This window comes from Rattus rattus, chromosome 18 (assembly GCF_011064425.1).
Source record: "Rattus rattus isolate New Zealand chromosome 18, Rrattus_CSIRO_v1, whole genome shotgun sequence".
Lineage (NCBI taxonomy): Eukaryota > Metazoa > Chordata > Mammalia > Rodentia > Muridae > Rattus > Rattus rattus.
The window spans coordinates 8128931-8138938 of record NC_046171.1 but is presented as its reverse complement, the minus strand read 5'-3'; the positions used below and the strand labels follow the sequence as shown (position 1 = coordinate 8138938).

The 10008-nt window shown below is 51.7% G+C and overlaps 2 protein-coding genes and 1 pseudogene across 2 annotated transcripts in view; 1 reads left to right on the top strand and 2 right to left on the bottom strand.

Moving 5' to 3' along the window:
- LOC116887415 overlaps positions 1-10008 on the bottom strand; it is a 496132-nt pseudogene that overhangs the window by 232840 nt on the left and 253284 nt on the right.
- Positions 1-10008, bottom strand: part of LOC116887417 (RT1 class I histocompatibility antigen, AA alpha chain-like) — a 431868-nt gene that overhangs the window by 182997 nt on the left and 238863 nt on the right. The gene's annotated exons all lie outside the window — the stretch shown is intronic.
- The window catches only part of Tap1 (transporter 1, ATP binding cassette subfamily B member), a 50676-nt gene that overhangs the window by 578 nt on the left and 40090 nt on the right, over positions 1-10008 (top strand). Inside the window, exons 1-10 of the mRNA XM_032889000.1 lie at positions 1-347; positions 1019-1133; positions 1276-1406; positions 2428-2633; positions 3264-3461; positions 4761-4889; positions 5060-5248; positions 5949-6122; positions 6390-6552; positions 7557-7693. The exon at positions 1-347 is cut by the window's left edge and continues 578 nt beyond it. Of these exons, the coding sequence (XP_032744891.1) occupies positions 1-347; positions 1019-1133; positions 1276-1406; positions 2428-2633; positions 3264-3461; positions 4761-4889; positions 5060-5248; positions 5949-6122; positions 6390-6552; positions 7557-7693 (1789 nt within the window). The remainder of the gene's footprint in view (positions 348-1018; positions 1134-1275; positions 1407-2427; positions 2634-3263; positions 3462-4760; positions 4890-5059; positions 5249-5948; positions 6123-6389; positions 6553-7556; positions 7694-10008) is intronic.

Here is a 10008-nt window from a genome sequence, read left to right as displayed (position 1 = left end):
GGTCACCGCGGGAGCCCGTGGCTGGCTGGCTGCTTTGCAGCCACTGGTGGCGGCGCTGGGTTTGGCCCTGCCTGGACTTGCCTCGTTCCGAAAGCTGGCCGCCTGGGGAGCACTCCGGGAGGGTGACAACGCTGGACTGCTCCACTGGAACAGTCGCTTAGATGCCTTCGTTCTCAGTTATGTGGCCGCATTGCCCGCAGCTGCCCTGTGGCACAAGTTGGGGAGCCTCTGGGCGCCCAGCGGCCACAAGGGCGCTGGAGACATGCTGTGTCGGATGCTAGGCTTCCTGGACTCCAAGAAGGGGCGTCTCCACCTGGTTCTGGTTCTCTTGATCCTCTCCTGCCTTGGTAAGGGAGACTGGGGGCGAAAGAGCAGACCATAGGGGACAGGGCAGGAATCCAGGGTAATGGGCAGAAAGGAAGAGTAAAGTCTCCGGAAGAGTCAGAGCCTAAGGAGGCAGCTTAGACGGAAAGAGAAGGACCCAGGCCTGAGAAGGGGTCCTGACAAGGGCGTTGGGGGCAGGGTCTTCCGTGAGCAGAACTTCACACCTTAGCCCTAGTGTGAGGGTTTCTTTCCACACCGCCATTTCTTTTCTTTTCTTTTCTTTTCTTTTCTTTTCTTTTCTTTTCTTTTCTTTTCTTTTCTTTTCTTTTCTTTTCTTCTCTTTCCTTTATGAGACAGGATCTTTCTATGTAGCCCAGGCTGGCCTCAAACCCAGAGAGGTCTACTTGCCTCTACCCTGAGATTATCAGCCTGCGCCCCAAGCCCTGCTAACCGCTATCTTTCTTAAGCAGCCCTTGAAAAGTTTGATGTAGGGGTTGGGGATTTAGCTCAGTGGTAGAGCGCTTGCCTAGCAAGCGCAAGGCCCCGGGTTCGGTCCTCAGCTCCGAAAAAAAGAAAAAAAAAAAAGAAAAAAAAGAAAAGTTTGATGTAGCTGAACAGGCTTGGGTCGGCAGGCAAGCGGGCGGAAGTCGTGGGTGGTCCGCTGCTAACATTTGTGTCTCCCCTCTCTCCCCAGGGGAAATGGCCATTCCCTTCTTCACAGGCCGCATCACTGACTGGATCCTTCAGGATAAGACAGCCCCCAGCTTCGCCCGCAACATGTGGCTCATGTGTATTCTTACCATAGCCAGGTGTGGAGGGTGGGAATGGGGGTCCCGGAGCAGAGGGGACTGAATGTTGGGACTGTTTTTTAAGTGACACTTCTGCGGGGATCTGGGGCTCAGGAAGGGACACAGCTGACCCCCCCCCCCCGCCCTGTCTCTGACTCCCTAGTACAGCGCTGGAGTTTGCAGGAGATGGAATCTACAACATCACCATGGGCCACATGCACAGCCGCGTGCATGGAGAGGTGTTTCGGGCCGTCCTTCACCAGGAGACAGGATTTTTCCTGAAGAACCCAACAGGTCTCTCATGAAAGCTTTTACTTGTATAATAATGTATATATCACCCCACACGCGCTTGTCTGCCCCTCCCCCCACAAACGTGTACACACACACACATGCCCAGATTGGATCCATAGCACCATAGGAGTGGGGTGTGGTAATTCCAACACTTGGGAGCATGGAGGCAGGAGCTAGAGGTTGAAGTTCAAAGTCTTTCAGTTACATAGCCAATCTGAGGCCAGCCTACAGACCTCTAAATCCAAGGCTTCCTGTAGGTTAGGCAAAAACCCTACCAACTGAGTGACCCCCTTCCCAAGCCTTCTTATGAGTGGTATATCTCAAATGTAGCAAAACATTGTCCTTTTTAACTCTAAGAAAAACAGTATCTGCCTTCGAAATTCCCCATAGATAGAAACAGCAGACTTACAGCTCTGGAAAGCCAGAGACCCCCAACTCCAACTGCCTCATTGAAAATGGAGGAAACGGAGTTCTAGACAGCAGACACAGAAACCTACCTAGACAGACACACCGGGGTCCTAAAGGACGCTGGGCCTGCCTCTCCCTCTCTGCTGCCTCCCTTCTCTCCACGGCTACTGGAGGGCCAGTGGCAGGGCACAGACAGGATTTACAATATCCAGGGAGCTGAGGGCTTTCAGGGAACTGGAAGTTTAGTGTTTCGTTTTTTGTTTGTTTGTTTTTGGTTATTGTTGTTGTTTTTAAAGACAGGGTCCCACTGTATAGCCTTGGCTGGCCTAGAATTCACTAGGTAAACCAGACTGGCCCCCTGCTGCCCCTCCCCCAGACTGTTGGGACTACAGGTGCCTGCCACCACACCCAGCTACAACTTCTTTACAGGCAGGAGCAGGCCTACCAGATCTTTCCTTTCTCTTCCTCTGCATCGAAGCTCCTGCACCTCCCCAACCCCCCACTCCTGTGAGCCCCCTCAGGATGTTGTGCTGACACGGCCACCCTGGCCCCAACTGTTTGTCATCTCCTCCTGTCTCTGTGAACCACGTGCTCATGGTCTCCTCAATCTGGGCAGGTTCCATCACATCTCGGGTGACTGAGGACACCTCCAGCGTGTGCGAGTCCATTAGTGACAAGCTAAACCTGTTCCTGTGGTACCTGGGGCGAGGCCTGTGTCTCCTGGCGTTCATGATTTGGGGGTCATTCTACCTCACTGTGGTCACCCTGCTCAGCCTGCCTCTGCTTTTCCTTCTGCCCAGGAGGCTGGGGAAAGTGTACCAGGTATGTTCCCTGGCTCCTCAGCTCCCAGACTACTTTCCGTGTCGCTATCCACTCCTCCAATCATCCTGAGCCTCTGTCCCGTTACCTCTGTCCCCACACTGCCCTGCACCCACATCCATGTACTTTGCCTTCTTGTCTGACTTCCAGCCACAATCTGTCCTTACAAATAGGTTCCAGGCTGGAGACACAGCTCAGGGTGAAGAGTGCTGGCTGTTCATCCAGGGCACCTGAGCTTGGTTCCCAGCACCCACGCCAGTGGTCTGTAGTTCCAGCTTCAGGGGATCCGACTCTCTCACATGACACACACACACACACACACACACACACACACGCACACACACACACACACACACACACACTAAAATAAATCTTTAAAAATTGGGCTTGAGCGGTTGGGGATTTAGCTCAGCGATAGAGCGCTTGCCTAGGAAGTGCAAGGCCCTGGGTTCAGTCCCCAGCTCCGAAAAAAAAAAATTGGACTTGTTTCTACCATGCCTCTTCTACCTAGAAGGATGGATGTAGACCTTTCTTCTCTTTCTTGACTTTAATCTCCTCTTAGGTAACCTAGGTGTCCGAGTTCTTTCTCATTTGCACACCCTGTGTGATGTCTCTGGTCCTTGTCCCCCACAGTCACTGGCAGTGAAGGTGCAGGAGTCTCTAGCAAAGTCCACGCAGGTGGCCCTCGAGGCCCTGTCGGCGATGCCTACCGTACGGAGCTTTGCCAACGAGGAGGGAGAGGCCCAGAAGTTTAGGCAGAAGTTGGAAGAAATGAAGCCGCTAAACAAGAAAGAGGCCTTGGCTTACGTCACCGAAGTCTGGACCATGAGTGTGAGTACCAGGACGGGAACGTCCACTCCTTGGTGTGAACGTGTCTTGATTTTGCTGTTTCCCAACCCTCCTTCTGCTCCTCCTCCAGTGGGGGGTGATCAGCTCAGGGCTCTCCACCACTCCACTCCCTGTCCTTAATTCTCTCAGGGTTTTGTGGTGCTAAGAAGCGTCCTTCCCCATTGGCACGCAAAGCCCACTTGACCTGCGTGTTAGAGAGACACCAGTCTCCCAGCTTGGGCCCTTCCTTGGCCTCTCCGAAAGCCACCCATGCCTGCATGGTATGTGCTTCACGCTGGCACTGTGTAGGTGAGCAAGTGGGACCATGAGAAGTGCCAGAGGCCAGCAGCCAAGGGCAGCTATAATAAAGACGTGCAGAGAATTAAAGTGGCAACTAGAGGCTCCGGGCTCCATTCTGCCACCCACCAATTCTGTATCCAACACGCTACCTTTTTCTGAGGCCGTTGCCCTGTTTTGAAAAAGGGGAATAAACACCGAAGTGATGGTTCACGTCGGTAATCCCAGGACGCACGCCGAGGCAGGAGGGTTGCTGTGAGTTTCCAGCCATCATGATGTGAGACTTGTCTCAGTAAAAGGTGTGGGGGAGTGAGATGGCTCAGGAGGTAAGGGTGCCTGCTGCCGTGCTGGCTGCCGTGCTGCCGAGCCGGGTGACCCGAGATCCATCTCTGGAACCCACAGGATGGGAGGACAGGGAAGGAGAGAACGGACTCCTGAGAAAGTTGTCCCCTGACTTCCACAAGGCGCGCCACAGTGCCTACTCACATACGAAATAAATAAGTAAAGGAATGTAGGGAGAAAGTAATAATACTGATAAGCAGCAACAAGGAAGGTATAATACCACCTCCTTTACAGAGGCTCTTGACGTGAGCTGCGGCGTTTACCTTTGTAACACTTCCAGGGCGGAAGATGTTTCAGCCCGTAAGCACGCACGCACGATACTCTTCCAGGTGACCAGCACTTAAGTAGGGCAGCTCGCAACGAACTGCCTGCAGCTCCAGGGGTTCTGACGCCCTCTTCTGGCCTCTCTGGGTACCTACACTCCTGTGCATGGACGCGCGCACAGACATATAACAGAATTATAACAATAAGTCTTTTTTAAAAAAAAGAGTCAAACGTCCCCCAAACAAGGAGACCGTGGCGATTGGTGAGGAGGACAAGGAGGACATGAGCTGTGTTTGAGTCTGACCCTTGACCCCGCCTTCCCCCTTATCCCACGTGTCCGGGAGAAGGGACCTCACATCTGACCCTTGCAGTCTGTTTTATCCCATGGTTTCCTTGTAGGTCTCGGGAATGCTGCTGAAGGTGGGAATTCTGTACCTCGGTGGGCAGCTGGTGGTCAGAGGGGCTGTCAGCAGCGGCAACCTCGTCTCCTTTGTTCTCTACCAGCTTCAGTTCACCAGGGCCGTGGAGGTGAGCCCCGCCCCCAAAATGCCTGGGCGGTCCCTGCCTGCCCTTGTGTTGCAGCTTCTTGGGCTTTGCTCACCCCCTGCCTGTTCACTGAATGCTGCCGAGCTGGTTAGACGGCACACCTGCTTTCATGGTCCATGCCAGACTCACCCACACTCCACTCTGCGATGCAGGTCCTGCTCTCCATCTATCCCTCCATGCAGAAGTCCGTGGGCGCCTCGGAGAAAATATTCGAATACCTGGACCGGACTCCCTGCTCTCCGCTCAGTGGCTCACTGGCACCTTTAAACATGAAAGGCCTCGTCAAGTTCCAAGATGTCTCCTTTGCCTACCCAAACCATCCCAACGTCCAGGTGCTTCAGGTACTGTCCACCCATCCTTCACCTCTTCCGGCTTCTTACCAGTGACCCAGGCCCTCCCTAACCTCAAAGGTGACAATGAGAACCATGTGTCTATAAATCACCCCACCCAAAGAACCAGTTTGGTCTTCTAATAACACTATGGGGCGAGGGGGGGGGGAAGAGGCCTCGAGAAGGCTTCTGGGGCTCGGGATGGCTCAGTAGCCAAGAGCATGCAGTGCTTTTGCAGAGGACCCTGGTTCCCAGGCACTCACAACCACCTGCTCCTGTTCCAGGGGATCCTACGCCCTCTTTTGACTTCTAGGGGTACAAGGCATGAACATGGCATGCGTGTCTACATGCTGGCCAAACACTCGTACACGTAAAAATGAATAAATCTAATTTTTTTAAAAAAATAAAGCTCTTTTAACGAAGGAGTTAGCAACACGTGTTCCACCTGCCAGTTGTGCAGGAGACTAGATTTGCGCTTCTGGGAGGGAATACTCACCCTCCATCCTCCGCTGCTACTCCCACGGATGCTTCTTGCCCATTCCTATGCCCCGGCCCCTCTCTCTTCTCCCTCCCCGATGTCGTTTCAGAAGTCCGTGCATAGAGGGGTAGGGATTGCTGTGCGTTCTTTGGTCCTCGTGGGTAAGATGCTGTGTTACACACTGAGTGACAAAGGCCTCCAAATGTTTCTACCGTGTGCTTCTCTGGCCTCCAGGGGCTGACTTTTACGCTGTATCCCGGGAAGGTGACCGCCTTGGTAGGACCCAATGGGTCCGGGAAGAGCACCGTGGCCGCCCTGCTGCAGAACCTGTACCAGCCCACCGGGGGCAAGGTGCTCCTGGATGGCGAGCCCCTGGTCCAGTACGATCACCACTACCTGCACACTCAGGTGAGCAAGAAGGAGGTGTGGGGGAGGGGAGGAGAGCAAGCCAAGAGAAAATTGTCTGAGAAAACCCTTTCAGAGAGTCAGGGTCAGCGAGTCAGGGCCAGCAGAGTCAGGGCCAGCAGAGTCGGGGCCAGCAGAGTCAGGGCCAGCAGAGTCGGGGCCAGCAGAGTCGGGGCTGTGTATAGAAGGGCACGTGACCGTATGGTGTGCACCCGGTTGTGACTCTTCAGTTCCCAGCCAATGACATTTCCTCTTCACATTTCACCTCAGGTGGCCGCAGTGGGACAAGAGCCGCTGCTATTTGGAAGAAGTTTTCGGGAAAATATTGCCTATGGCCTGACACGGACTCCAACCATGGAGGAAATCACAGCTGTGGCCATGGAGTCCGGAGCGCACGATTTCATCTCTGGATTCCCTCAGGGCTATGACACAGGTATCTGCCTTCTCACATCCGGACTGCAACCACCCCTGCCTTTATTATTCAATCCCTCCTGACCCTTGGATACCGATTTGTAGTTGAAACTCTTGTTTCTAAGATTCACAGGACTCCATCCCCCTGCAGAGGGCCTCCCTTTCCAGCTGCCCGTCAAGCCGTGTGCGTGTGTGTGTGTGTGTGTGTGTGTGTGTGTGTATGTGTCTGTGTTTGTGTGTATGTGTGTGTGTATGTGTGTGTGTGTATGTGTGACTGTGTGTGTATGTCTCTGTGTGTGTATATGTGTGTGTGTATGTCTGTGTGTGTCAGTGTGTATATGTGTGTGTATGTCTGTGTGTGAGTGAGTGTGTATGTGTGTCTGTGTACATGAGTGTATATCATACCCTGAGGGAATGTATGTGATGTATGTGTGTATATGAGTGTGTATGTGTGTGTATATGAGTGTGTATATGTGTCTGTGTATATATATGGATATGTGTGTGTGAATGTGTATGTGTGTGTTTATGTCTGTGTATCTGTGTATGTGAGTGTGTCTCATACCCTTAGGGAATTTATGTGTGTGTATGTGTGTATATATATGTGTGTGTATGTGAGTGTATATGTGTGTATGTATGTGAGTGTGTCTGTGTGTTTATGTATGTATGTATGTGTGTGCATGTGAGTGTGTATGTATGTATATGTATGTATGTGTGAATGTGTGTATGTATGTGAGTGTGTCTGTGTATGTGTGTGTGTCTGTGTGTGTGTGTGTGTATGTGTGTGTGTCTGTGTGTGTGTGAGTGTGTCTGTGTGTGTGTGTGTGTGTGTGTGTGTGAGTGTGTGTGTATGTGTGTGTGTCTGTGTATGTGTGTGTGTCTGTGTATGTGTGTGTCTGTGTATGTGTGTGTATGTGTGTGTATGTGAGTGTCTGTGTATATGAGTGTGTCTGTGTATCTGTGTACAGAAGTGTGTCTGTGCGTGTGTACACACCTATCGACTTCTCAGCTGGACTCTTGTCTCTGCAGAGGTAGGTGAGACTGGGAACCAGCTGTCAGGAGGTCAGCGACAGGCGGTGGCCTTGGCCCGAGCCTTGATCCGGAAGCCACGCCTGCTTATCTTGGACGATGCCACCAGTGCCCTGGATGCTGGCAACCAGCTACGGGTGAGGCCCTGGTTCTTATCTTCTGTCTTTTTGAGCCATCTTGCTGTGTGGTCTCGGCTGGCCTGGACCTCACTTTGGAGACCATGCTGTCCTCAGATTCTTGGTAATCTTTCCCCTGCTGCCTCTGGAGGGTGTGGTCACCCTGCTGTGTCATCTTCCTGAAGTCTCATTCCCATGGGAGCTTTGCTTCTGTTATTCATCCTGTGTTAGTTACACCAACAACATAACTATTCAAACCTGTCCTGGGAATTCTCAGTTCCCATTGGCTTTTCCCCAGGACACCAGGAACCAGTGAATGGAGCTCCTGACCTAAGAGTCTGTGTGGGCTTAGCCTGCTTTGTGTTTCAGACGTTCTATCCCACCCTGCACTACTTTGCCTATCAGAATCCTTTGCTGCGCTTGTTCTGTAGATGATAAGAGAGGTTGATTAACCTTCCAAAAGTCACACAGCAATCGAGCAATGGAGCCTGGGTCCAGATACGAGTCATCCAAATTCTCGTGTTCTTTGTTACTGTTACATTTTTTTAAAAAATAAGATTTATTTTATGTGTATGAGTGTCTTGCCTGTATGTATGTATGTATGTATGTATGTATGTATGTATGTATGTACCTAGTGTCTTTGAAAGTCAGAAGAAGGTATGGATCCCTGAACTAGACTTATGGATGGTTGTGAACCACCATGTGGATGTTGAAACTCAAACCCTGGACCTCTGGAAGAGCAGCCAGTGCTCTTAACTGCTGAGCCCCTGCCCCTGCATTACATTTCTCTAAATTGGATATAAAATTTCCCAGCTTAGAGGCTGGAGAGATGGCTCAGCAGTTAAGAGCACTGGCTGTTCTTCCACAGGACCTGGGTTCAATTCCCAGCAACCACATGGCAGCTCACAACCGTCTGCAGCTCCAGTTCCAGGGTTTCTGACACCCTCACACAGGCAAAATGCCAATGAACCTAAAACAAAAATAAATTATAAACAATCTTCTCAGTTAATAAACTGGGTTTATTAACTCAGTTAATAAAGTGGGTTATTAGAAATGTGTATGACATAGGAAAGGTGATGTATGGGGTGAGCAATGGGAGGTGAAGAGGAGGAGGTGAGATTATATTTCATTATATTCATGCGTGACATTCTCAAAGCATAAATTAATATGTATTCTTGAATGCAAAAAAAATATCCCCACATCTTAAGGCTGGACGAGGCAACCCTAGTCTTACTGCAACTTAGTATGTGGTGTTTGGTTGATGTCCTTGGGAGGCTTGCTCCCCACCACCCCAAGGAAAATGGAGGCGTGGTGGTGGGGTGAGGAGGAGGGACTGGGAGGGAGGAGGAGGAAGAGCAGTGAATATAATATATGGGAGAAGAATAATTTTTTTAAGAATTTCCCGGCTTAGGGGTTGGAGATTTAGCTCGGTGGTAGAGCGCTTGGTAGCAAGCGCCAGGCCCTGGGTTCGGGGTCCCCAGCTCGAAAAAAAAAAAATCCCGGTTCTGGATAGAGATGAGAGACTATGCAGTCCCTCCCCTCGTGCTCCCGCTCTTCATCTATCTGTACCACCTCTTGAGAAGACGCCTTAAAAATAATCAAAGGTTTGGAGAGGCGCCCAGACCCGGGATATCGGCATCCTTGGGAAGTGACAATGTGTCCCAGCCTTGGAAGCACAGGGGCCTCCTGGACCGAGAGGCCCGGACTGTAAGGTCTGTGTGTTTCTGCAGGTCCAGCGGCTCCTGTATGAGAGAGCCCAGTGGGCCTCTCGGTGTTCTTCTGATCACCCAGCAGCCTGGCAGAGCGGGCCCACCACATCCTCTTCCTCAAAGAAGGCTCTGTCTGCACAGCAGGGCACCCACCTGCAGCTCATGGAGAGGAGGTGTTACCGGTCCATGGTGGAGGCTCTTGGTGCTCCTTCAGACTGACCGGCTTCTGGACTGCACGCTGCGCGGAAGTCCCTCCCCTGCTGTCCTCTGCTCTGTGTGGCGGAGAACCTGGGAGCAAAGATTTTACCACATCCACGGAGATAGCTGAGGAGCGATGGTGTTTGTTACATGAGAAAAATATAACCTCTAGGAGATGCCCGGAATTTACCACCAATGTTTTTCGGCCCCGCCCTGTTAGACAGGGGATGGGGGGTAGGTACCCCAGGCTAACACTGAGCTGCTGAGTCTCCTGTCTCAGTGGAGTTTGCATCACGGCATGCGCCACAAACCTGGCTTATGTGGCGTTGGGACAGAATGAGAAGAAACGCTCAAAATGTACAGAGAAGGGCAAATAGCACAATTAACCAAAGGCATAGGCTGGCCTATGGGTATTCTGGGTTCTCGATA